The 26,407-nt window shown below is 42.6% G+C and overlaps 2 protein-coding genes across 3 annotated transcripts in view; one reads left to right on the top strand and one right to left on the bottom strand.

Moving 5' to 3' along the window:
• ralgps2 (Ral GEF with PH domain and SH3 binding motif 2) overlaps positions 1–26,407 on the top strand; it is a 71,893-nt gene that overhangs the window by 42,576 nt on the left and 2,910 nt on the right. Inside the window, exons 10-17 of the mRNA XM_053323179.1 lie at positions 22,444–22,581; positions 23,158–23,248; positions 23,490–23,557; positions 23,696–23,834; positions 24,018–24,169; positions 24,252–24,306; positions 24,903–24,980; positions 25,943–26,048. Coding sequence (XP_053179154.1) covers positions 22,444–22,581; positions 23,158–23,248; positions 23,490–23,557; positions 23,696–23,834; positions 24,018–24,169; positions 24,252–24,306; positions 24,903–24,980; positions 25,943–26,048 — 827 coding nt within the window. The remainder of the gene's footprint in view (positions 1–22,443; positions 22,582–23,157; positions 23,249–23,489; positions 23,558–23,695; positions 23,835–24,017; positions 24,170–24,251; positions 24,307–24,902; positions 24,981–25,942; positions 26,049–26,407) is intronic.
• angptl1a (angiopoietin-like 1a) lies at positions 1,416–20,332 on the bottom strand. Of its 2 annotated transcripts, none has more exons than XM_053323180.1 (6): positions 20,050–20,332; positions 7,210–7,467; positions 6,461–7,081; positions 3,650–3,843; positions 2,357–2,627; positions 1,416–2,249 (listed from the first exon to the last, which is right to left on the bottom strand). In XM_053323180.1, exons 2-6 carry the CDS (start codon positions 7,397–7,399, stop codon positions 2,062–2,064), a joined length of 1,464 nt encoding a protein of 487 aa, XP_053179155.1. In that variant the 5' UTR covers positions 7,400–7,467; positions 20,050–20,332; the 3' UTR covers positions 1,416–2,061. The 2 variants fall into 2 exon arrangements, with proteins under 2 accessions (XP_053179155.1, XP_053179156.1); XM_053323181.1 differs by lacking the exon at positions 20,050–20,332 and adding an exon at positions 17,842–17,915 and having other exon boundaries at positions 7,210–7,463.

Genomic DNA, 26,407 nt, shown 5'->3' with positions numbered 1-26,407 from the left:
CCAGCATAATCTTTCTGCTGTTGTTTGGCTGGCTGTGGGACACAAGCTGCACTGTGTGGAATATCCAGTGTAATGGAAAGCAACAGGGGTAAAGTGTCATATGTGTCAGATCAGAAAAGCAAGCCAACTAACTCCCTACTGGTTCCTCTGACCTAGTAAAGGTCTGGCTTGGACCCTAGGACTGCATGGATGTACAGTATTTTAGGTGCCTAACAATAAGCTTGTCACAGTGAGCCAGTTTTGTTGGCTTGCTGTGTGTGTGAGAGAGAAAGAGAGGGCTTAAATGTGTTGACTTTGTGTCTGTTAGCTTTTACTCATCGAAGTGTTTGCATTAGACGGCTCCTATCTAATCTGACTTACAGCTCCTCAGAGGCCAACGTCCAGAGAGGAGCCATAATTTCAAGATGTATGTACGTATGTATTTTAGGGAAAGAAAAAGCTCAACAGTTTTTATGTGGAAGGAATGTTCCCCTCCTTGTCTTTGCCGTCTGTCTGTCTCTCGCCTTTTATCACCCTCACTGTCTCTCCAGTTCTTTCATTTTGCTAAACATTCTTCTATAGCAGCATCATTCAGTGTCCTCCCTCCTTATCTACTTCTGCCCTTACATTAATATAGTTCTAGTTCTACTGAAGTGACTTTTTCCTTTACATATTTCTTCCTGCCTTTTCCTTTCAGAACAAGAGTAATGGGATTTTAAATGCAGTCTCGTACCATAGTTCAGTTCATCCTTTTATGCTGCCCACTTTCTGTAATTATTAAATCCCCCAGAACTCCTTCAGGGCCTTGCAAGCTCGGTTTGCAACTACATCAGGTCAGAACATTTGAAGTGCTTAATTTCAGATGATTGTATCATCCATTTATATCTGGTCTTTCATACATGTAATAGTTCAAGTTTCACATTCATACTGGAAATAGTTTTGTCACAGAAGGCCTTTTATATTTAAAAAAAAAACACTTTGCATTTCATCTGAACAAGAAGCTGAGCGAAGAGTGAAGGACAGTTTGGTGTTTACAAAAGAATTTAATTTGACTTGGATGAAAACTGACACAGGTTCTCATTCCTCCAATCAACGAGACATCGACACTGGAATTGTGTGGGCTAGCTATTTGCTTGTGTTCCTGTTCATGTGTTTTTAATGTATCTCTAAATGGGATAAGAATTATTACAACTGTTACCATTACAGGGCTAAATATAAAATGGTCATGACTATATTTACTATAAATACACCGATAAATAACAAAGAATGGCAGAGTGACAACACTGTGAACATTTGGCCTGAGTAGATTCATACCTCTTAAATTAACTTTCACAAATAAAGCCAAAGATATTTACATACCAATGCCAGCTCAGCCATATGCATAATGGACAAGCACATAGTTGAACAAGTTCATTTTCTGTCAGGGGAGGGGGGGGGGGGTGGGGGGTGGGGGGGAGAAGTTCAGACAAAACCCAGAAAAAAGTAGCACAAGACAATAGGTTTTGCAGGCCTGTCTTCTAGCCATTTGACTGGCAGGTATTCTAGCTGGCAACACTCGAAATTGAAATTGCATCATTTTTTTTTTATGCTAGTAAGGTGAAACATCCCAGTACATCCAATAGCCCCTTTTGAGCGGGCATCGCTACTTTCAATAAGTCACCATTAGCTGCTCAGAAGAAATCTCATGTCTTTAGTAAATGACCATTTCCCTTTATTACATACTGAGTTTCAACAAGAGTGAGTAAAATAAGACACTTGAGAGTAATACTGAATGGTCCCAGGGAGCTTAATGGACCATTACTGTCCAGACTGAAAGGTGTAGAAGGGCAATGGTATCGGTCTTCATCTCAGCGTTAAAGTCAACTTGGAAGTTAGCCGCTGCGCAGACTGCAGAGGTCATTATTGTCTGGCCATAAACACATGCCATCGTCTCTTCCTCCTCCAACTTGTTACAAGACACGGCTGAACGATGGCAGGGATCCCTCATTCTGCCTTTTACAGTATTTACTTTATGGGTAGATAAGGATAAAGAAGGAGACTGAGGCACTTGAAGATCAAAGGTCCACACCACAGTCCAAGGTTTCAGTCGATTGGTCGGATCATCAGACGGACTGACTTGAGGGAGTAGAAACCTCCTCCGTAGTCTGCCCAGAAGATCCCGTCCTGAAATTTGCTGCGATAAACTCCCCCGCTGTACCATACACCGTTCAGGTTGGTCTGGCCACAAGCATTGTACCACCAACCACCCTTATGGAAGTGGGCGCAGTTGCCTAGTGGATAGAGGAGCACAACAGTAGAAAACAAGATCAGTAAGAAGAACAGTAGCTTACCCTGTTATGCCGCAATTGTAACATTAATTATCAGAAATTGCATTTACCAGAAAAAGCATCCTTGTCGCGATCGAGCGTGGTGAACTGTTTGCCATTGTGACTGCTGAAGGAGTCCCCGGCGTTGCCCTGGTAGGTGCCCAGCCTCAGCCGATAGCCCTCACTCTCTGACTCCAGGTGGAAGCTGCTGTACTCGGCGTACACTTTCTTCCCTGTCCAGTCCTCCAGCTCTATCATCAGCTTGTAGTCACCCTGCTTCCCCAGGTTGTAGATATTGTCGAGCCCAAGCCAATGTTCACCGTCTATGTTTCCAAAGCCTCTCTGTAGGGGAACAAGCACCGCAGGCCACAGCATGCTCTGTTATTCATTTTCAGTTGTGGTCTGTGTTAAAATGTAATTGCAGTGTGGTGCAGACCAACAAAGCACAGCATTAATTTGAGTTTTGATAGTCGACATACTGGGTTAGGCAACGGGTGAAAGAATAGATGTCCTTTTATTCTGTGGTCCATGTAGTAAAGTTGTGTCCAAAAAACACAAACAGTATTGCAGAGTGAGATTAATAAGATATTGTAGTAGAGTAGAGTGCAGAGTTATAAAAACGACCCCTGCAATCTGGTGAAATATAATAGAAAATGTTTTCCATTGAGACGTTAATGTGATAAGGTTGTGATCTGTGGTTTCTCACTCGGGACAAATCAGTTGAATGTCAGGGGCAGTGGTGATTTGGCTCTGGTTGTATGGAGAGTTGCATATAGCAACCTCAGAGCTGCAGAGACACTTTTCTGTCTTTGATCCAAACAGTATAAATGTATTGATTTCTCAATCTAATTTTGACAGGGGGGAAAGCGCTTGGCGTAGTTTTCACAGAGAAAATAGAGACCAGACATTTCTGTCAGACTGTGTATCAGTGTCAGTCTTTCCTCGGGGTGTTATAAAAACTGTGTTCCTTCGTCTGTCTGCTGCTGGATCACATTTCAGTTGCAAAGGCTGACACATGGGAAGGAAGGGATGAAGGGATCATTTCCAGTGGGGTTGAGAGTAGAGCTGCATTTCCTTCTCAGCCCACCGTGGGCTCTCTGATTGTGTATATTTGTATGTAGGTCCCTGGCTACAGTATCTGGCTGTGATTTTGGTGGGAGGAAATCCACCACTAAGCTGTTTACATTGATAGAGCAAATGCTCACTTGGCGACCCCAAAATGAACTGCTGAGAGTGAGTCGAATAGGAAGGAGGAAAGGAAAAGCTGTGAAAAGAAAAGTCCTTTATCATAAGCAATTGCTATTTTTGTTGAGTTTATTAAACCCTGTCCCTAAACATATATGTTTTTCAATGAACAAACTTACCTTGTAATTCTCCCAATTCCGAAAGAAGTTAACAGAGCCATCTTTCCTCCTTTGCAACACGGTCCATCCTCCATTGTCAAGGCCATGTTCACACCAGGCTTGGATCAGCCGGTCACTGCCTTCTGTCTTCAGCAGGTACATCCCACTAGTAGTGTGACCTGCCTGTCGCACCTGGTAACAGTCCTTGAAAGGACCTGAGGTTGGAAACATGGTTATGGGGTAAAATGGAGAGGAATAATTAAATAGAAATTTTGTTAGGGAGTCAGATTTAAAAAATTTGATATCTGGAGATTCCTGGTAATGGTCCACAATACACAGTCATTTTGATTTGTGCAACAGTGTTCTCAAAAATCCCAAGTATTTTGGGTGTAATGGTTAATGCCATAATAAAAGGCTGAAATAATATCCCTTGGGTCAATAAAATGCTGAAATGAGTTTTACTCCCATGTAAGAAAATCCATAAATGATCATAAAACGTATCTTTTGTAATTGACTTTCGGTTCCTACTAAAATTGCCTGAATCGCAGACAGTTTGAGTCTACTGAATATCCCACACCGCTGCTTAAGTTGAACAAGATGTCTCCTTTTTTTATTGCATATGCAAAAGTCATCATCATTCTATGGTCTGGAGACAGAGGACAAAAGAAAAATGGGGGAGTAAGTAAGGAAGGAACGCCTGCCTCGACCCCACAGTTGGAGTGGATGTAGCATTGTGGCCACATTCTTTGGAAAAACTTCTCGTTTTGCTCAGATCATCCAAACATCCTGCAGTCTTAAGTTATACAAAAATGTATACATGCACTTTAATTGTTGTATGACAAGATCTTGCCTTTTTAAAAATGAAGTGGCGTGGAAACACTGCATCCAAAGCTGAAGCCACTGAACCTAAAACCCAGCAAATTTCCCCTGTTTTCCCCTGTGTGAATATGCATTAAAGCAGCATGAACACAGGCATTGTGTGGGGGCCACCAGGGCCTAAAGGCCTAAGGAAGATGGTTTTCTCAGCTGAGTGTGGGAACACATAGGGAGCCATTGTAAAACCCCAGTACAGATATCTAAAACTCACACAAGCTTGTATTTTTCTAGTAATGATATGTCGTCAGACCTCTCAGTGAGGGACTTTTCCAGCTTCACCTTTTCTCTTGTTTTCTGGCAGTTTCTAAACAGAGCTTTAAGATGTTCAGGTTAAAAATAAATTGCGTCATCAAGACATAGTGGTTTAAAAATGGCTCAACTAGACCAAACTGTGGTCAGGCAATGTGTATTTATAGTAGTAGTCAACCTACATGGAAGAGAGCATATTAGTGGTCCATGGTTTTAGTCTTACCTATTTCCCTCTCTGTTTTTAGATAGGCACTATGTTGTAAAAGACAATTAATTCAAGTTGAAACTGAAAATAAAAGGGAACTGGTCAAGTTTTATGAAGATGAGGTGGAAATATCATGGAATGTATTTTTCTTTTCATAAAAACTAAATTAGAAAACGGGATGTTGTTTGCCCACCATAGCAAAAATCAGGTAGGTGGTGAATTATTATACACAGCTAGAAATAGCCATGAGAACACTCAGTCCTTTTACTTCTCACAAATGGAATCCTTAACATTTTACCTCCCCCAGCCACTTCCCCACCTCTCTCTTTCTTCCATATCTGTTTCCGTGGGGGTTTTTTTCTCCACGGGGGTTTTTAAAATATGACCCCCCCTTGCTTCTGTGCTTGTTGAGCTTGAAATAAGCATATCGTTTTTTGTGCCGAAGGTGGATTGAAGGTGTAACAAGCTCGGTGGTCTGAGAGGAGCGGCGTTTCACAAACGCTTGACAAAATACCTGTAAGCTACATTGGATTAAATTCACGCTTCACATTAGTATGTAGGCAGGAGGAGTAATATTAAAACACCATAGAAATATTACACTACAGTATAGACCTATTTAGATCTTTTGGGTTTTTTTTTGTTTTTGGAATGGTATCTAATTTAATGAGATACAGAAGAAAGTATTTTTCACTTCCACATTAAGTCACCCTACTAAGTGACTCTCTTGTCAGTATTCAAACATGTCTCCTTTCATTTCCCTTTCTGTCTGTAGGATATTATGAATGATTTCATGCATTTCACCATCTGGTTGTATAACGCTTGTCATCATTCCTTGCCATAGTCCTAATCAGCAGTCAAAATACAACGGCCCTGACCCATTTCTCAGCAGCATTTGAATCCTGCCCATTGGTTTCATATTGTAGGTGAACTTTCTCAGATGTCAGAATTACTCAGTTTTTAAGTGCAGAGGAGTCTGATCAATGATAGATAAATGTTATCTGATTTGGTGGTTTCGTCTGCGGTCCTGGGACTCGTTGGCATAGCCCATAAGATGTCTCTCTTTGCTCTCTGCTTTAACTTGTCTCTCTTTTTTTCTTGCTTTGCAGTAGATATATATTCCCATACTTTGAAGTAGTTAATGCTTTTGAAAAAGGCCTAATCCATGTCTTATTAATTTAGTACATATGCTCTGCACAGTGCAGTCAATACAGGAGGGACTCATAGGAATGTCTGATTTCACTGCATCTCTTGTATGCCAAGGATGAGCCAACTGTGCCTCAGAAATACCAACTACCTAATAAAAACTGTTGCAAGAAACAGAATTGTAATTGTACTTAAGCAATTGTCTGAACAATTAATTAGTAATTATACAATTATGAAACTGACTTTTTGCTTTTGCCTAACTTGCATCTACCCGAAGGCTCACTAGAAGCTTGATTATTTTACAGCATTCAATCACTTATTTCTTATTCATCCTCTGCATTTTTGATAATTGTACATACCATCTGAGGTGAGTGTTCCCTGTGGTGGTGGAGGGTTGATGCCAAACGGGCTTGCAGTGGGGGAGTCCATGCGTGATCCCCGAGGAAAGGCCCGGTTGTTGTGGTCCCTCTGTATCTCATTAGTGAAACGATTGTTAACCGGTATATTCTGAGGTACCACCTGTACAAGTGGGGGAACTGCAGGCAGCTCACCACGTCCCAGGGTTCTCATACACTGTTCCTCCAGTGCGGATATAAGAACAGACTGGTTGTTGACCACCCCTGCCATTGTAGCAAAGCGGCCCTCCAGCTCCTTATACCTTGAAGCCAGTCGCATCATCTCAGAGGTCACGTTGAGGACACGGTTCTCCAGCTGGGCCAGCTCCAGAGAGTTGTCCCTCTTCCTGATGATCTCATGCAACAGCTGCATATAGAGTTGGGTCACCCTGGAGTTCATGTTTCTGCTCTCTTTCCGCAGCAGCTTCATCTCATTCACCAAGTTACCATCCACATCCACCACCAGCTGCAGCGTCTCAATCTCACGCCGCTGTTTGCTGAGCACCTCCCGCACATCTGCAATGTCCATACGGGTCACTCTGTCCTTGTCTGGCTCAGGGCCTGTGGTGCTGGCACAGATTGGACCTGATGACAGATATGAATAATTAGGAGATTTTGACTTTGGGAAAAGCCAAGAATTAAATCCATGAGAAATTAAGACAGATATGATCAATAACTTAAGGCTTATTACAAAAATATCTTATCCTTTGAACCTGTGATTCTCTGCTGAGGCACCAGGAAAGTGTAGGAACACTTTTTGGCATCAGGGTCCATGGGAGCTCTTTTACTCCTGTGGAGAGATGGCTCCTTGGTCCTCCGGGCTTCCCTTGAGCTCCTGCAGTAACTTTCCTCCCAGAAAGAGAGGCAGAGCAGGGCGCACAGGCTCCACATCAGCCAATGCATTGCTGCTGGCTGGTTAGATGGATTGATGGATAGCTTTTACTGCTTCCTCCAAGTCCCTCCAGGCCTCCCTGCAAGAAAGCAAAACCTTAAAATTCAACAGTTGGAAACAGCTCCTTTTTGTTACAAAGCATTAGACAATGAATGCAAATAGCAGGGGTGTTGATTGTATGTTTTTCCAGACCAGAGGAGATTACTACCATAACCTTTTCATGAAAAGGTATTTGACACTTTTCAGCTATCAGACAAAGAGCAATTGTTTAGAGAAGAGTTCAGCCAGTATGCAGTAGCACAGTTTTCAGGTCATAGTTCCACATAGTGTTGTTTGTGTGGAAAGATGAAAGAACACATTTGTTGTCCAGCCAACAGGACAAGGTCTGGTTTCTGTCTAAGTTAGTTTCCCCACTGACAGATGCCCTGTTTTTCTGAGGTCCTGTTGCTTCCCCCATTAAGAGATCTGATATGTTGCTGTGCTTTATCTTTGGTACATGTCTGTGTCTTTACTTTATCTTGAGCAAACTCTGTGGTATAATATGAACCTTAATGTGTTTTTCAGTCACAGGAACATTTCTAGGAACTTTTTTGTTTTTAGGATTAAAGGAACTTTTCTGTATCCTGACTGCAGAGTGCAGGAACCTATTTCCAGTTGTGTTTTCTGGGCCACTGTAGATTCTGCTCCCCAAACAGTCTCTCCTCCTGAGTTGGTACAGCTTGGCATAGCTTGGCATGACTGCTACAGCTCATGGACATGATTCAAACATTCAAACAACAAGGTTATCACTATATATGAGGTCATTTTTTGTATCAATGTTAAGAGAAAATGAGAATATTCTTTTAATGTAGCCCATTTATGGACTAGTCTAACATGAGCATTATTAAAAGGGAGAAGCTTGGTAATAAGTTCCCTCTCTACTTCTAGACCTTCTTTTCAACAAAGGTTGACGCATCATAGTGACATGTGAAAATACATTATAAACAAAGTCAATGCTTTTTGTTTTAGTTGCCCAGTCTTCACATTTCTTTGGAAGCAATGGGACTGCAAACTCTAAGGAACTTTAGCCTTCTGATTTAGCTCCTGAGCTTATGTCTCAGGGTCCCTGAGGTCTTAAGTATTTGGTCAAAAAGGCCTCTAAGAGGGTTCAAGACCTCCCTTCCTGCCCAGAGATCTGATCTTATTGTCCTGTACACCACTATTGCCGTCTTGCACTGTGCTTCCCTCAGTAAAACACATTGACCCCTAATTCCTTTGCAGCTTCCTGTGAGACAGGTTAAATATGCTCACTGCTGAGCCCCCACTGTGCCACATGGCTCCATACATCCAACAGGGATGTTTTGTAAGAGAAGAGATGGTATTTATGTTTCACTTCAAAGATTTCACAAACATGCACACATAGACAGTCACTACAGGGGTGTGAGATGAAGGCAAGAAAACAGTATGTGCAGCCTTCTTCAGCCGTTCTAATTTGGGGGGTGAGTCCTGGCGCTCTCTATCGTCTTTCTCGTCCCTAGTTCTGAGGCTAATCAATGCACAAGCACAAAACCACTCACACACAGCCGACACACTGCTCCATTAACACCCTGGCCTGGTCCTGCGCATGGCCAAGGCTGTCTAGTCCTCCTGATCTACTCCATAAGTCTTCACAGTCAGTCTTTGCTCATTGCCACATCGTTAAGTCCTACCTCCGCCCTGAAACTCAGGCCCTGTGTGTCTCCCATATGACGGCATTGTGGTTCTCCAAGAAATCTGGCAGTTCTGTCACTTGGAACAATTTGGAGATGGGACAGAATTACAGCTAGTACTGCAGCTCTGTGTCTGTGTGCGCACTCTCGCTGGTATGTGTAAGCGTCCATCTGTATGATTGAATACTGTGTGTGCATGACTATCCAGAGACGTTATTCATTTTCATGGTTGTGTGTTTTTCCAGCAGCCTATGTGTCTGACAGCGTAACCAGGTACTGTATCCTTGCTAACCTCAGTGAGGGCCCGCTAATGACTTTAGCAGCAGCATCAGCAGTATCAGCTCTCAAATGCACCTCCTCTTCCAAACTATGAAATGCCGTCCAGTGTTGCTGTGAGCTCCATATTCAGCGTCATCTACAGCTTAGGGGGCATAAACAGGACAGGACAACATCACACCTCATTCATCAGCTATCACTTCCCTCATTTTCCATCTCTTTCTTGTCATCCTTTTTTTTTTCTTCTCCTTCTCTTTCCTCCACTCCCCCTCCGTTTCCTGACTTCTGGAGTCTGATTTCCTCCTGGGTGGTGGTTCTGAGTACGAGGGGCCTAGTCTCTTTCATGGAACCACAACATATCAAAGACATTCCAGTGAACGTGGAGAGGTCACTCGTGTGTCGTGAAGCTACAAGCTTTACAGTGTTTCTTCAGAACACGCAGAGCGGCCCCTTTTTTTTCTACCCCAACAAACCAAAACGAAACACTGCTGAAGGGCTTGGGGACTGGGAAGGCAATTGAGCGGAAAACGTAAAGTGCTTACCTTTTGGGAGTAAAAGTTAACTTTGCATGTGAATGTGCCTTCACATACTATGGCAGGGTTAGAAGTCTGTATGCCTACGCGTTGTGTTTTCTTCAGTGATATTTGTAACATAGAAATACACACTTGTCCTCCTGTATATGGCACTGTACTTGATCATTTCATTACTGTACAGCTTTGAGAAATGCAGCAGACTGACTTGACCACACTATGTGCATTAGATCAGGAAAGCAACAAATAATAAAAACAACATCTTTAAATTATCACTCAGTGCATGCCTGACTCAACATTACTTGTATGTTTCTCAACAGACTGCAGTTAAATCTGACGGAGGAGTCGTTTAATTTCTATATTTAATAGTTACATTTTTTTTTGACATGTTAATACAAATGTGCACCGCAGCATATTATTTTGTTTGCATTGTTGGATTTCCAAAGACAAATGTTTTTGGCTCACATTTACAAGTACTATATGTCTGAGGTGTGCCTTGGCATAAATGGGCAATGTTCCTTCACATGTTTCTGAGTATTATTTAGATGGAAATGCATCGTGGGTTGCTGCAAAAAACTCTGTGTTGAATATAAAGGACAGTTTGAAGCATCAGTCAGGAAGTAGAAGAGCACCGTGTGGATAGATAGTACAGAGACCAAACAAGAAGAAAAGGAGATGAGAAGTGACAGGCTGCAAAGCTGAAACAAAGCCCAAAGATTTAAAAGGATATCACAGACTGTAGTGAATTTGAGATAGATAGAAGAGTGGGTCATGGCCTCTTTTCCCTTCCTGGCCAGGCATTATGAACATGACTTGAGGCAGAGGCTCTTGTAGATGAAATACTCTCACTCCTCTTTTTCCTCTTGACAGCTTTGCACTCCTTTCTGTGGTTCTTTCTTTCCATTAATTACTTTCTTTTATGTGTAAACCCCCCTCCTCCTCACTTTCCTTTCCTTCCTTTTTTGAATAAGTTCCGCCTTCTTTGCTTTCTCTGTTCTGTGTTTCTTCCCCTTTTTTCTCTCCAGGCCTTTCTGGTTACAGCTAAATCACTTAAGCCGGGCTCATACTACAGGCGTTTTGGGCCGATTTATCCCCGATTCACCCGTCCTGTCAATCAGAGGAAAAATGTGGTCTGGGACATTTGTCCGTACCGATAATCAGCCTAGATTATCTGTTGATGTGAGGGGTTTACAGATCTTAATCCTCCAGAACTGCTTGCAGACTCATCTGGGCCGCCCCAATAATTTCAAACCTGTTTGATATTTAGGATTTTAAATCTGGGTGATTCTGTCACTACTTTCTGGGCAGGATCACAATAGCCAATGAGAGAGAGCTGATGGTGTTGCCAAGCAACGCTAAACATTCTAGCTCTAGAGGATAACAATACTACTATGGATAGATATTAAAATTGACAGTTAAATGTTCACCTCAAGTCCTCACTGAAGAACAAATAACCCATGTTGACCACATCTCCCCGACTGTTTCAGCCAGACTTACATCTGCTTTCACATAAGATAACGTGAGATCATGTGAGGTGGTTCATTGCTCCCTCTGGCACGATAATCTCAAAAATATCCTGTAGTGTGTTTCAAATGTTTTAGCGTGTGCATGTTTGAGATCAGAGAGAAGAACATCTGTGTAGTCTCTCCTTATGTGCGTGATTCAACCTGATTTCAAAATCAATTAGGATTTTAAAACTCCTGTAGTCTGAGCCCAGCTTTAGGCAACAGATTGCAGATAAATACAGTTTGAAAGTCTTAGACTATAAGCAGTACAGCAAATAAGAGGATTTGAAACCAATTTTCTCCTAATAATAAAATGATTCATTAAATTTCATGTTGGCTCATTCCTCCTGGCAAACAGCTTGTATATTCCATAACATCCCTGTGAAACCAGTGAAACACTGTGTGGAATAAAGAGGTTGCAGTCAACATCGGACTCAGCCAGACTTATATTTTGGCAACAATCTGAGCTTCATAAGTCTTCCTACATGTACTGCTGGATCCACTTATAGTTATTAATAGTCTGGAGACATGTGACAGTGGCTTTTTAATTGTCCTCACTCCCCACTGTCTGTCTCTGTGTCTGTCTTTCTCTGCTATGGTTTCATTTATTTTCATGGCTGGTGTTGGAACATTTTTAATGACAGGCTGTATTTACTTCCTTTATTTTACCACACACACTTTCGTCCAACTGTGAATAATTGCAAATTGAACATGACCAGGGCTCAAAATTAACTTTTTTCCTCAGTGTCCTGCAAACCGCCCCAAATACCACTTTCAACTGTCAGGCTTAACCATTGCACCAAAGTGTTCTCAAAGTTTTTTTCCCCCATTCTACATAAAAAATATAGTTTAAAAGCTTGGATCACTTCATTGACTCACTCCAGTCTGCAGTGAAAGTTCTGCTAGTTGTGCCCTGCATTTACATTTGAATAAAAAACTTAAATCACTCCAGGTGTTTGGACACATTCAGTTTTCATTATCCATTTAGTCACTGTTTAACTTACTGATTCTTGTTTAGTTCTGACTGTTTGATCAATAAATGCATCACTGCACACTGCAATGCAAATGCAAACCTGTTTCTGATTGGTACATAGAGATGGAAATTTACACACACAGACTCAATATGTGTGATAGGAAACACATAATTGGATCATGTTTAACACTGTCAATCTCAATAATCATATCTCTAAGAAAGGCAACATCTCTGCTCCATAGTGTGCAGAATCTTCTGTGATAACAGAGATGCCGCCAGCTGATGGACATTTCCGGGTTAAATGTCTTTTCTCTTTGTATTTCCTGCATTCTGCATCTTTGGTGGGGCAACCCTTCCTCTGGTGCTTTGTTGCATTTCCTCATCTTCCTCTACCTGTGGCTCTGTTTTTATTTTCTGGCCTGACTAGTGAACTGTATTTTTATCCTTTTGTACCTCTCTTGGGCTTTCACTGTGCACTTTTTTTTGACTGCCTCTTACTTAAGCTGCCACGTAGAATCGGCTGCTGTGTCTTTATTTCCTCATTGTGAAGCAGTCTGGCTATAGTTTTCACTAATGGGAGTCCAGAATCTAACTGCACTGACTCAGACAGTTTTTGCATCTCCTAGGCAAACAACAATCCAGTCTCTGATTAGCTCTCTTAAATCTCCACATTCACATTGCTCAGCGAGGCTATGGACAGCAGTGATAAATGCTTCTCCTGGCTTGATTGTGCCTCTTGAACTGTGCACGCTAAAAAATAATGATCCTTTTGTTCACACAGCATTTCTCAAAAGCCTGTTTCACATCTTATAACATTTTTTTTCTCTGATCATCATTTAAGGCCAAGACATTTAATACATGCTCAGCTTTGTCCCTAGGGTGTACATCGGCTTATTGACTTGATATTCTTGTGTCTGCTTGATGCTGGTTTGACGCACTCAAAGCATCTTATCCACTTTGACCACTCACCCGCATTATTACTTAATTACAGTCAAACCCGCCAAGTGGAATCAGTTGCACACTGCTAACTTTGCTCATCTTTTTGTGCCTTTCACTTAGTCTTCTGTTAATTTACTCATTTACTTCTCATTAATCCACAGCCTCACACGCCTCTTCTGCTGGCTGGGTTCGCTCTCACTTGTTTTATGGTTTGCCAACAAGTTCCTTTCTTAGCTCTGGCAACACCGCTAGCTTGTTTAGCCCTTTTAGCTATTCACTAATCCCCCTTGACTGTCTTATGGAGACGCATCCTTCTCCTTCCCTCAAATGACTTCACGTCTTTTTCCAAGCTTTATTCTGACACACCAAGTTATGTCATTATCTAAAATAACGAGGCAGGAAGTGTAGCTGAGGGTAACAAGCCACATAAACTTCTGTATATCTGTTGGACATGTATTCTGAGCATTTAACTGTGGTTAACCCTTTTATACAACTGGTGGCACCTCACGTTTTTTGGAATTTGAACGCCTAACAATTAATATGATACATTATGTATTCCATGATGCATAAAAGTAGTAATTTAATTTGTAATCATAAGTGTCTCTGCTGTCCCAGAATTGTCCCAGCTGCTGTTTTTATTGCCCCGGGAACAATGGAACATCCTTTTGAGCGCAGAAAAAGACACAATCATCTTTACTGTTTAAACCCATGAAATGAACCTTCTAAAGACAATCTTTTAAAAGTGTTATGTGTGTCTGCAGCTTTAATCGCACTCTATATTTCTCTTATGGTTTTTGTTCATTCTCTTAACGTTCTCATTAGAGGGTTTGAGATGAACGGCTATGCTGGTTCTCACTGAATACAGCTCTTTGTCTTGGATGGGAGCTTCGATTTTTTTTTTTTTTTTTTTTTTTTTTTTGAGGCCAGAGGCTTCATTTGATTTATCTAATGATAATTAAAGAGCTTAGTGCCATGATGACAGCTTTATAGACTGCCCCATGCACACACAGTTGTTTTCCTCCTCACACGTACCCGTATTTGCACACAATTTTCGTACACAGACACAGACATTGCAATGTGTTGTCAGCTACAACCCCTGACTTTGTCCTCTGTGTCAGTGACCTCAACTGCGCACTTTAGTGTTGTTGGTTTTCTTGATAAAACCCACAGCTGAGTCACTAGTTTAGATGGGATTTGGCTTGTCTTAACAATGATAACTTGCTTCACACTCATTGTCTGGAGGAGTGTATGTAAGGTTGGGAAGACTGGCTTTCATCCACCTTGATTTTCTGTTTAGGTGCTGATGTTGTATATTAATGGTGATTACTGAGAAGGAGACGGAAGTATTTCTGTGTGCATGTATGAAGAGAGGAAATGACCAGAGAACTCATTAAGCTACACGACTGCTTACATTACTCCTAAGCAGGAAAAATTAGTTTTCCCTCTTTGGTTAACAGCATAATGAATGTTGGTTGTTACCTTAGGAAGATAACCATATGTCACTCTTGTGGCCTCAGGTTACACTGTATGTGTTGGCAAAGGCCGCGCTAGAATACTGTGAGCCAAGACAAACAACACGTCAGTGAAGCGATTAATAAACAGCTGGTATGAACTGCTTCCATGGAAAGCTGAGCGGCTGCAGATGTCTTGTTAGATACATAGGAGACGTTAACTCTCTGGGATGAATCACATTAATGTGAGTATTGTAACATATATGCATATGGTTTCTGTAATGGAGAAAATAAAACCAAATAATAGCAAATAAAGTACAGAACAAATAACAATATGAGAAAAATAGACAAACTCTTCTGTGCAAGTAAAATAAATGTTAGATAATCTGTCCTTTTCATTCAGTGCAGGTTGAAATAATTGGCAGATGCACATGTTATTCGTTCAAATTTTCCTTTAATAAATCGGGGTTTATAACATGGCGCAATAATGAGTAATAGATGCTGAACTTGCCAGCATATCATTTACATTGTGCAGTAAAACTGCAATAATTTAACATTATGAATTTTGATGTCATAATAATTGGCAAACCCATTGAAGTATTAGTAATACTTTACAAGAATGCCAAGTTTATCAACAGGAGAAAAAGCTAGTAATGGTGTACAATATGCCAGTAGGCTTACACTGAGAATCCGCTAGTGATAGGTTGACTTAAAGATAGGTTGCGTAAATGATTTAGTGTAAAAATGTTCATCAGCATGACATGTAAATAGCACACTTCTTACATGAGGCATACATAATGGAGTCTGAGATGACAGTAGTAGAACAGTTAGTAGTTTCTGTCTGTCCTGATGCATAGCTGTTAAACTAGAGTAGTACAGTGTACAGTGGACTGTTGGATGCATGAATTAGGTAAGGGGCATACAGGCTTCCAAGAGGGTATCAAAAGTTGATTGAGGCTGTTTTACTTCCACGAGTATCTCTTGATACGTGCTGTGTGGGTTCCTGGTCACACTGTCTGTGCAGTGATTTAACAATTCTGATGTGTCAGCCTGCAGCCTGATGGATTTCATTTCAACAAGCAGGGGAGAAAAACTTGGACAAAATTTATATATATATATTTTCATAGCCAATGTATTTCCCAGCCTCAAAATCCTTATCCTTCCACTCCCAATCTGGTTCTCAAACTTTCCCTCCACAAGTCCAAAATGCCCCGAACACATCCATCTCTGGTCAGAAGAAAATAGAGGAGGCGCGGGAGAGGCAACATTGAACAGCAGCACTACTTTACATGACAACATGGAGCGCAGCCAGTTCTAATGTTAGTGCACAGCCAGAGCCTTTCATCTATACATGATGTCACCACCAGCCACTGTTTCTGTCAACAGAGCGGAGTATACATGACCACTCGTGCACTCTGTCCCTCAAAGACTCACTTTTGTGCGCTCGCTGAAACAATTGCTTACAGAGCCGTGAGCAGGAAAATAAAAGAACTGACATCTGAGAAACCATCCAACCAGTTCAGAATAAAGGATCGAATGAAATCAAGGGGAATAAATAGCAAGGACGTGAGGTTATCAAGGGCTGAAGAGGTGAACGCAGCATGATGGGTTTTTTAAAGTGCTGACATTATGAAACCATTAAAGCAAACAAAAACACTAGTAAAAAGGTACACTATAAAAACAGAACTAAGAAAACCAGGGAAAAACTCATAAAAGCCTCATCAACAAAACTGAAGAAGCCCAACAAAGATTAAGCACCACAGTGGAATTAGAAAATACTTCGTATGGCGATGTTAATGTGCTGTTTTATACCTCCTCATTAGACGGTTCATCTTGGAAATATTTAAAAGAGAAATCGAGGAAGATACAAAGGGTAAGAAAAGAGGTTTTCTCCACGTTTTACGACTCGAGCCAGTAATTGGAATTAGAGCCTCCCGTCAGGATTTAAAAGTGAAGACCGAGGTGGAAAAATGAACAAGTTGTGTTAGATAAAGTGGTTTGATTTAGGAAGGCATCTGGCTGCGGTGAGGAAACAACCAACCAAGCAAAAAACCCCAGAAGTGGCTCCCGTCTCCTGCTGTCTAGCTACCGAGTTGTCTACCTTCATGATGCATATTACTGAGGAGGGAGCCCCCAAAACCCCTGAGGCCCCCGCGGTCCCCCCATCTGTTTTCCTTCTTCTGTAGTGAAACTCTAAACATGTGGGCTGATGTCGGGGTGTTGAGGTCAGAGGTCTATATGTGGGATTAGGGTGCAGCCCCGCCCTTCCTCAGCCTTCACCCCCACACGTCCGCTCCACAACCCCTGCAATCAATTGGCCTTTGTGGGGAACCCCCCCCCCCGCCCCTCCAAATTCACTTTTTTTGCACACCACGCTCAGAAACATGCAGTTCGGGACAGAGTTCATATAAGGCCTTCTCTCTCGATCTGTCATACTTTGTCAAGATAAGGACCCTCAACCCTCCAACACCCTCCTCCATCACTCCATGACACTCATCCTCATTACTCCCCCCCCCCCATCACAGAACAAATTCAAAGCCTTCCCCTCCCCACAAACACAACCTCGTCTTTGCCTCCTTGTACACACATTCACAATGATGCGTACACACACAGCCATGAATTAAATCTGGCATAACAAACATCATCTTAAACCAACGTCTACACCAAGTCATTTATTTCCCAGGCTTCGCTAAACCGATGGGCTGTAACCCTGAACCCTGCTCAGGTGGGTCTCTCCTCTCCATTGAATTAAACTAGTAAAGTGACGCTTTGGACGAACATGTGTTGCTGCTTAGGTTTCACACAGTTTCATTAGAGAAGAGCCGGAGGAGGGTCAGGGGAGAGCGGAGAGCCTGGAGAAAGGAACATTAGACTTTTCACCACATTTATGGGCTTTAGCTGATAGATCCTGATTGAGGAGATTAATTGAAGCTTCTCATGCTCTTCCTCGGATTTATTTCTCCTCTGAGTCACACCTCGTCTTAAGCTCATATATCAGGCTGCACATGCTTTCTATTAGCTAAATCAACAAGGAAGAACACATAAATTCGCACACACACGCACAGCATTACACACTTCTCTACTTAATTACATGCCTCTGCTTCTCTTGTCGGTTTGTCCTGACCTTCTGGCTGACCTCCTCCTCCCAATGCTGACCTGTCCGTTCAACTGTGTCCAAGCTCTCATTAGGAGGATTCCACATGAGCTTCACAGCGCAGCTATAAACAAGACTTTTCGTCCAATTTTGCTACACCCATACCTTTTTACCCCCTGCCCGCCCCCCCCAAAAAAAAGGTTTCGTTTTTTTCTTTTTCAGTGTTCTCACACACAGCTCTGCAACTCATAATGTAGGGTTAAATTTTAAGAGAGATAATGTCTGTTGTAGTTGTGGTTGGTTTTAACCGCATGTTACCAGCTGTGCAGAAGCAGTGTGTTTAGACAAGCCCACGTCTGTGTGCAGTGTGTTTCTGTGTGCGTGTGTGTGTGTGTGTGTGTTTCTGTGTGTGGGTGTGTGTGTGTTTTATCTGTGTGTCTGCTTCTATATGTGGCTCAGTTTTACTGATAAGATCAGCTGAGCTGTCCGTTAGACATCTGTGTCTGCGAAGGGTCGACACACAGCCTCTGGTTAAATAGTAAGATACGATTGGCCGCATGCCCATCACGCAAAACCACAGTTGGCTGGTGCTGGCTGAGTGGGCTATCAATCTCCTGCTGGGTTACAACACGGTGTGTGACAGGACGGCTGGGGGAGGGCAGCAGTTAACTGGCTCTGACAGCCTACCTGATCGCTATTTATGGGCTTGTCCAAGGACTCTTAAAAACTTTAAATAGTAAAGACATCAAACAGATTTTCTGTTATGATTTATTGTCCCGGGTGGGGGTTAAGAGAACAGTCAGTTTATGTATGAATTGGTAGTAATGATCCATTTAAAGCTTTCTCCCAGGCCTGTCCCCATGCATCCGGGTCTCAGGTGAACCTGGGGGCCAAACTCTGTCGCTCCTGCATGGAATTTTCTGGATATTCCTCAGACTGCCGCTCCCTCCTCCACTTTATCTTTTTAGCTTTCTTTCCTCTGCTCCAGCCTGACTTATTGAGGGTATTGATATTTTGATTTATTACTCTGTTGAGCAAACTCATGAAATTTTTTCTTTCTTTTCCTTTCCCTCATTTTGTCTTTAACTTCAAGCTAAGACTTTTTGAAGTGTGTGTGTGTGTGCGTGCGTGTGTGTGTGTGTGCATGCGTGCGCTGTCCTCTCTCTCATGGCCATTTACAGCATTTACAGATGTGGCTTTTCAGTGAACAGAATATTTTCCACAGATCCCACCAACAGACCAGGGTGTAAGTGCACCACATTGATGTTATTAGTGTTCAAAGCTTTTGCTATCATGAGAAGGTTGTGACTGAAGTGTCTCATATCCATGGGTTGTGTTTGATAGAGGATGTGGTTAGAGTTGGATTACCAATCTAACATGACCCTGTAAAGGGATCTTGTATTATCTCAGAGACAGTCCTTTTAACTTTTAGGGATTTCACAAACGACACTGTTGTTTTTCCGTGTATCTCAATGACTGATCTAATGACCACCACATGTAACACAGAGAAGCTAGTGCTGAATGACATGTCACAACCTCATTAGGTTTAATATTATTGATCTAACCCTGATTCCACCAGGTTAACTCTGCTCCATCCCTGCACGTCAGTTAGCAGCCAGGATCAGGTGGTGCTGTATAATGAAACTAAAAGCTAAGAAAAAATAAACAAAGCTGGCTCCAGATCTCAAATCTCTCCATCTGATCAGATCAGCCTCTCTTAAGTGTTGTGCAGGAATGCTCTGGTCGGTACTGATGTTGTCCTACTTTTCTTTCTCTCCTTTTTCTCCCTTTTCTCTCTTTCTCTTTCTGTTACTATGCAGGTTAATTTCCAATGAAGTTTAACTGTCCAATGACTGAAAAAGTTTCTTATATAATCTGACCACAATTTGACCTACCAATTAGAAATACTAGGTCACATGTATTGAGTGTATACATTTGTTAAGTTCTCAGCATGCTGCACACAGTATATCCCAGTCCTCAGACTCCAGAGGAAAGCCAAAGAAGCGTTGCTAAATGTTTCTGTCTGCAGACGGAGCTTACAGTCACGAAACGTCCTAACCTCTCCAACCTCTCAGCCAGAGCTCTAACAGCTGCCCAGACACACACAGACACATGCATACATCCACACACACATGCACACACACACACAGATGCACACACTCCAAAAACAAAGTGGCAAACTGAATGAACTCAGGCAACATTTACCTTTTTGTTACCAGTAGTGGGGGTGTGTGTCCTGCAGTTATAGTTTCACGTGTGTATTGTATTGTGTCTTCACCGAGCTGCAGTGCTCTGGACTCATCTCTCTTTCTCTCCTTTTGTCCCAGTCTTCTGCCTCCACTCTGAGTTGCTCTCCTCCACTCACTCCCTCTGTCCTGCAGCTGGAAATCACAATAGAAGGCCCTGTAATCAAGGCCTACTTCCCAAAGATGTGCTCCTCTCTGTGGACTCAGCTGTCCTGGGGCTCAGACTGGGGCATGGTTCAAAAGCCGGCCACTTCAACAGACTGAGCTCTGGCGACTGATGCTTTGAGTTTTTCACAAAGGATGGGGGAGACCAGAAGAGGGAGGGAAGGAGCAAAAGAGGGGAGGAGAAGGGGGATGAGGGTGTGGGAGTTTGAGTTAGAGATTGCCTTTTTTTTTCTCTCTCTCTCTTTCTCTCTCCTCCTCTCTGTATTTTCTTTGGAGTGGCCCAGCCTACCTCTGATGTCACTCTGATGGAAAAAAGACAAAAAAAGAGAATAACAGAGCTGCCTCATTAAGTTTCCCATCCTCAACAACAGTCTCATGCTTCTTTTATACAGAAGAAGCGAAAAAGAGGGAGGAAATGTGACCTGTTCGAATTGCTTTTGCTGAGTCTGGAGACGCTTTGACCCCTATCTCACCTGATCATTTTGATGAGTTCACCCGTAACAACTCCCAATCCCTTGATTTCTTCCTTTCCCCTCAGCAACGGAAAGAGCTGATTGTAATGCTGCTGGTGTTTCTGAACAGTAACTTCCTGTGGAGCTTCAGCTGGGTATGTGAAAGCAGAAGAGCGAGGCAGGCAGATAAAAACAGATTTGCTGTGTTATTGGAGCAGTCCTCGCTCCAGGTGCAGTCAAAGCTCGCCTGGTCTTCTTATACCTTATCAGCACTGCCATTTACTTTAATATGTCTAGGTATTTGAGACATGGACAGATAAGGTTTTTTTGTTTTCTTTTGTCCTGAAATGTTTTACGCTTCCTTTTTAGATAACTGCTGGCAATGAGATGCAGACAGTGGTTTTTCCTTTTCCATACATCGTGACCACTTTTCTTTCCTCATACCCTTAGGTCTCTTAATATGATCCTCATACAAGTTTTGCCACATGTAAACACACATAAAATTTCTCCGTACCCTAACCACAGGTCCTTTAAAACACACATCTGTCTGTGGGTGTTCCAGGCAGTATGGATTTGTGCATGACTAACCGCTGTTATCCCCAACATGCTCTCAGAAGAGCAGCTATAGCGGTTAAGCCTTCAGGATCCCTCTCTTCCTCCTCTTCTCCCCATCTCTCACTTTCCTCCTTACAGCTGTGTCTCCAAAAGCTTGTAAACTGCTTCTCCCGCTCTGTGCGCCTCTCCCCCTCTTTCTGATTCTAATCAGAGGGTGTTGTGTTTGTGTGTACGGTATCCTCAAGACAAGGTTTTGGCCTTTTTATCTGCTGGATCTGCTTTTGTACTTATGTTGTTGTTGCTTATTTGTGCATCTGTGTTTAGACTCTGAATGCACTATGTTGTAAGTGTGTGCATGCATCTGTGTGTTTGTGTATAACACGGATTTCCAAGAAGCAGAGGGGTGTGGATATCATGTAGTCTACTGTGTGATAACTTTTCATACAGCTGCACTCAATTTTGACACTGGCGTGTGAAAGAAACATTGAGCAAGAAGAAAGAAGAGAATGAAAAGGCACACCATCAGTTCACTTTGAAAGCTTGTTAATATCTCTGTTCAGAATGGTGGGAAGCTGCTCCTGGTTTTGTCTCTTAATGTTAATATTTATGTAATGAGACACTAAGAATCTCAGCTCTGCTCCAAATCTGCCAAAAAGAGGCAGAGGAGAGATGGCCTTGTGTTGGAGAGGCTGAAGAGAAGAAATCATTCATCCACTCAAGGCTGTCGTTTAGATCTGTGGGGGAGCCAGGCCATCAGGTCAAAAACAATTTGAAACTTCAGCAAAGTATATGCAAATGGGAGACTTTGTGCAAGGTCTTTTCTGGCCAGTGAGATACAAAACAAGCCTGCAATTACCAGCTGGTCTTCACAACATGAAACCCACAGCTGCATGGTACTTGCATCATGCATCCAAGGGAATCTGGCCCGGTTACGATGTCCAGCCTTGTTTGTGTCCAAGTGTTTGCTTTCTAATGAGCTGAGCTCTCTGCGTTGGGTCAGGAGAGTCCTTGTGTTCCCCACTGGTGTTTGAAACAACACCTCCAACAGATGGACTCTGTCCTCATTTGGCTCTCACTGGGGTCTTTGACTAGCTGAAGGATGAGAACATGAAGGGGAGGAGTGCTGTGTGTTTCTCTTGGTTTCATGTAACATTCTTGTTCTATCTGCTGTTTTGTTTTAGGGATGTACCTGTCTGATCTGACCTACATCGACTCAGCCTACCCCTCTACGGGCAGCATACTGGAGAACGAACAGAGATCAAACCTGATGAATAACATTCTCAGAATCATATCGGACTTGCAGAGATCCTGTACCTACGGTGAGTTTAGATACACACACACACACTGTTGGCAGATATCACTCAGCTGAAGTATCTGTGATGATGTCAGCTGACAGACCTCTTATCAGCAGCTGAACTGTAACCCTCTCTGTACTCTGATTTGATGCATTATGTCCATCATGTAGAGGAATAAACAAGAGGAGGAAACAGCCCTTGCCACTTCACTCTCTGTTACCATGGAAACACTATGAAAGAATCTTTGATATTCATCAATACTTCTGTGCGTTTCTGTGACATCTGAACAAGTTGAATAAAATATGCTCAGTTCGGATAGTTTTGCCTCCTGATATATCCAGGGTCAGTCAAACATTTAAAACATGTCAGGATATTTTATACTTTTGATCTGGGAAAAATCACACCTCACACAGAGGAGAAATTATTCTCATAAATAATATGTTTCTTTTAATTTCCAGAATATTTCACCAAATTCCAAAAATGATATTTTCACTCCAGGCATGCTTTATTACCCAAATAGGTTGCCAGTTTTGGTAACAGGTGATCAGGCACACGTGTCCACATTTACTCTAATGTCTGTTATTATCGCTTTCCTTTCAGATATACCGGTGTTGCCTCATGTACAGAAGTATCTCAACTCAGTCAGGTATATCGAGGAGCTGCAGAAGTTTGTGGAGGACGACAACTACAAGTAAGAAAAATAAATATAAGACAGTAACTCCACACATCCATGCCTCATCATAACTGATTCAGTCGCAGATGCAATTTCCTGTCATCCTATTATCCTGTTTCTAAGTTTATTGTTTATTGTGGGGCACAGTGCTCGTCTGTGTCTCCAAAAAAATGAAATTCCATTCCCCAATAATTTTCCTAATGAGAAATTCACATAGGATGAATTCAAGCTGATATTAATACCAATGTTCTTTATTTAGGTTGTCACAGAAGATTGAGCCAGGCACCAGCACACCACGAGCAAATGCCTCCAAAGAGGATCTTGTCGGTGAGTTTCTGTACAGATCACAATTGGATGTTAAATGTTGACTCAAACCTGCAGAAATCATCTTCTTACCCCACTCTCTCTTTCCACTCTTCATGGTCTATAATTTTTTTTGAATTTCCATCCCACTCTCACCCACAGGCCAGGAAGCGTCAGCATCTCCTCTGTGTGGCCGTAAATGTACGGTAGCAGCTGAAGGAACCAAAATCCCGGCCACGCCTCCCTCCCCTAGGAACCTGCTGCCCTACGGTCACAGGAAGTGCCACAGCCTGGGCTACAAGTCAGTTTTTGGTTTTATATTGTACTGAATAGAAAAATTGGTATTTCTAGCTGTCATTTAAACATGGATCTATCTTTTTACAGATTCTGGTGAAGGCATGAATGGTTTAAAGTAAAGATACTGATACTTGTCTGTTTGTCTCTCTTTATCTCTTCGTCACTGTTGTCTGCTGTGTTCACATAGTTTTATCCACAAGATGAATACAGTAGAGTTTAAAAGTGCTACATTTCCCAACGCTGGTTCTCGCCACCTGTTGGACGACAGCGTGATGGAGAGCCACAGTCCCACCAGAGGACATGCAGAGAGCTCAACTTTGTCTAGTGGCATTTCCCTTGGTAAGACATATAGTATACTGTTTAACATGTTGAGCAGTTTGTATTTTGAATTACATTAACAGTGATTTGCATCTGTACTCAGGGAGCAGCGAGGGCTCCGAGCTCAGTGAAGAGGTGTCTTGGCCAGCTTTTGAGAGGTAAGGCTAAAACATTCAAGACCGTGGTACTTCTTCCATCACATCCATACACCGAATCATAAATGATCCCCATCCCTGATGTGATTGTACAATTTTCAAAGCTTCAGCCTCAAGACACAGCTATGCAAAATTGATGCGCCATTAATACACACACACACAACACGCCTTGCTTTTAGCCTCGCAGCCAAGGCCGTCATGCCTCATCCCTCCACTGCTGCTCTCAGGCTTTAGCGCAGATATAAAGATGCTCATGCTTCTCCGGCAGCCTGGAATGTATTAAGCGCTTAACGTTTGGATCCCCTAACCAGTACTCCAACTGTGCCAACAAATGTCTGGTGCCACACTCACCAGTTATGAAATAAAGGCTCAGTTCCCACTGGCCTCACTATCATCCTAACCTCCTTTCCGAAACACCATTTCTTTAAGCTCTTAAATAATCCATCAATAACTCCTCTAACCAGATGACCACTCTTCCATCCAACCCTAACTCATGCAATTTGAAAGGGAAAAAAAGACAAGCAAAAAAAACCCACCAGCACAGCCTTAACAGTGTTCCGTGCCCCCTATCCTGTCCTATCTCATCTTATTCTGAACAGGACTCGGTTCTATCACTCTCTGGGCCCAGTGACCCGTGTGGCCCGCATCCCCTACAGAGGAGTCCTGAGGCCCAGCAGGTATACACATCCCGACCGGAGCAAATCTGACCCGAACCAAACCCTCTCTCTTATCCTCACTTCACGCCTGTCAGTCCCTGCCAGGGGCCGCTGTATGCCGGTGCTTAGAGAGTGTGTGTGTGTAATGCTGGGATAATCCTGTGGTGGAGGGTGTGTGTGTGTGTGTGTGTGTGTGTGTGTGTGTGTGTGTGTGTGTGTGCGCGCGCTGGGATGAAATCACAAATCAGGTGAAGGGGAAAGAATCTGTTGTGATTTGGGGTTATGATTCTCTTTTGTTGCACACTCAGTCTATAATCTGGCTTTTGCTTTCATGAACTTCTTGCATGTCTGACTCGCACACACACACACACACACACACACACACACACACACACATACACACACACATTGAGCTTCTAGTCAACTTAGAATTCTTCTTGTGATAGGTTTCCAAGATATCTCGCAGCTTGGAGCTAAAAATGAGTTTCCACAGTTGCACTGAGCTCCATGTGTTGCTGGAAACAAACTGTTACATCCTCATTCCTAAAGTCGAGAGAAACAGACTCTTCAGGGTTATTAAAGCCAATTCTCATGGCCGTTGCATATCAAGCGTCCTTTGCGGTTAGGGATGGGTCTCTTTTCTCTCTCGGTCTCTCTCTTTCCACCAGGCTTCACTGGGCCTCTGCACTGGGCTTCCTGCTCTGATCCTCTAGACAGACACAATCTGCACACCACCTTGCCCCGTCTCTGCTCTCCTCTCTTCCAATAACAGCGCAAAAGATTTATCTATCAATTCTGTGAAAACAAGACAGAAATAGGTGTAGTGGTTACTTACTCATCAAGCAGCGTCAAAGGTGGTTTTGCAGATTGCGTCTGCCTCATCTGATTTGATCTAGTATGTGCGTGTGCATGAGAACATGCATGTTTTCTTGTGCACGTGTTTGTGTATGTAGCTCATAATGTTTGTTTTTGTCCTATTGCAGCTCAGCCGAGTCAGAGGAGCTGGCAGTTCATTTGTATCCCGGGGCAGTCACAGTCCAGGGGGTGTTGAGACGGAAGACTGTACTCAAGGAGGGCAAGAAACCGACAGTAAGAAGCCACACACACTCTCACACTCACACTCACATATATGACGATACACGTGCATCGCTGCTCACACACATACACCTACATGTACTCTGCACAGGAGTTCTAGAGCAGATGGGCAATAAATGCTGTCTGTTCAGCACAGATAGGGCCTCGGAGACTCCTTAACCTACACAACAACTCTATTTCTGTCTGTTTCTCTTCCTTATACTCATTTTTTAATCTCATCCTATGTGACCTTGCTTGCATTTCTCTCTCACTGCCTTTGTTTTCCTTGTGCCTCTTATGCCAGGTTATATCCTTCTCTATTTTGAATGGAAACAAATCTGGAGCTCTTTATGTAGTTGAAATAACTTAAAACT

Source organism: Scomber japonicus, chromosome 7 (genome assembly GCF_027409825.1).
Source record: "Scomber japonicus isolate fScoJap1 chromosome 7, fScoJap1.pri, whole genome shotgun sequence".
Taxonomy (NCBI): Eukaryota; Metazoa; Chordata; class Actinopteri; order Scombriformes; family Scombridae; genus Scomber; species Scomber japonicus.
Note: the sequence above shows the minus strand (reverse complement) of the source record. Positions and strands in the feature narration are given on the sequence as shown.

Coding starts and splice junctions, on each gene's coding strand:
- angptl1a (XM_053323180.1), bottom strand. CDS start 7,399: ATGCATTGGCTGATGTGGAGCCTGTGCGCCCTGCTCTGCCTCTCTTTC. Junction 7,082..7,209: donor GCCTCAGCAGAGAATCACAG/GTTCAAAGGATA, acceptor ATCTGTCATCAG/GTCCAATCTGTGCCAGCACC. Junction 2,628..3,649: donor GGAATTGGGAGAATTACAAG/GTAAGTTTGTTC, acceptor GTTCCCCTACAG/AGAGGCTTTGGAAACATAGA.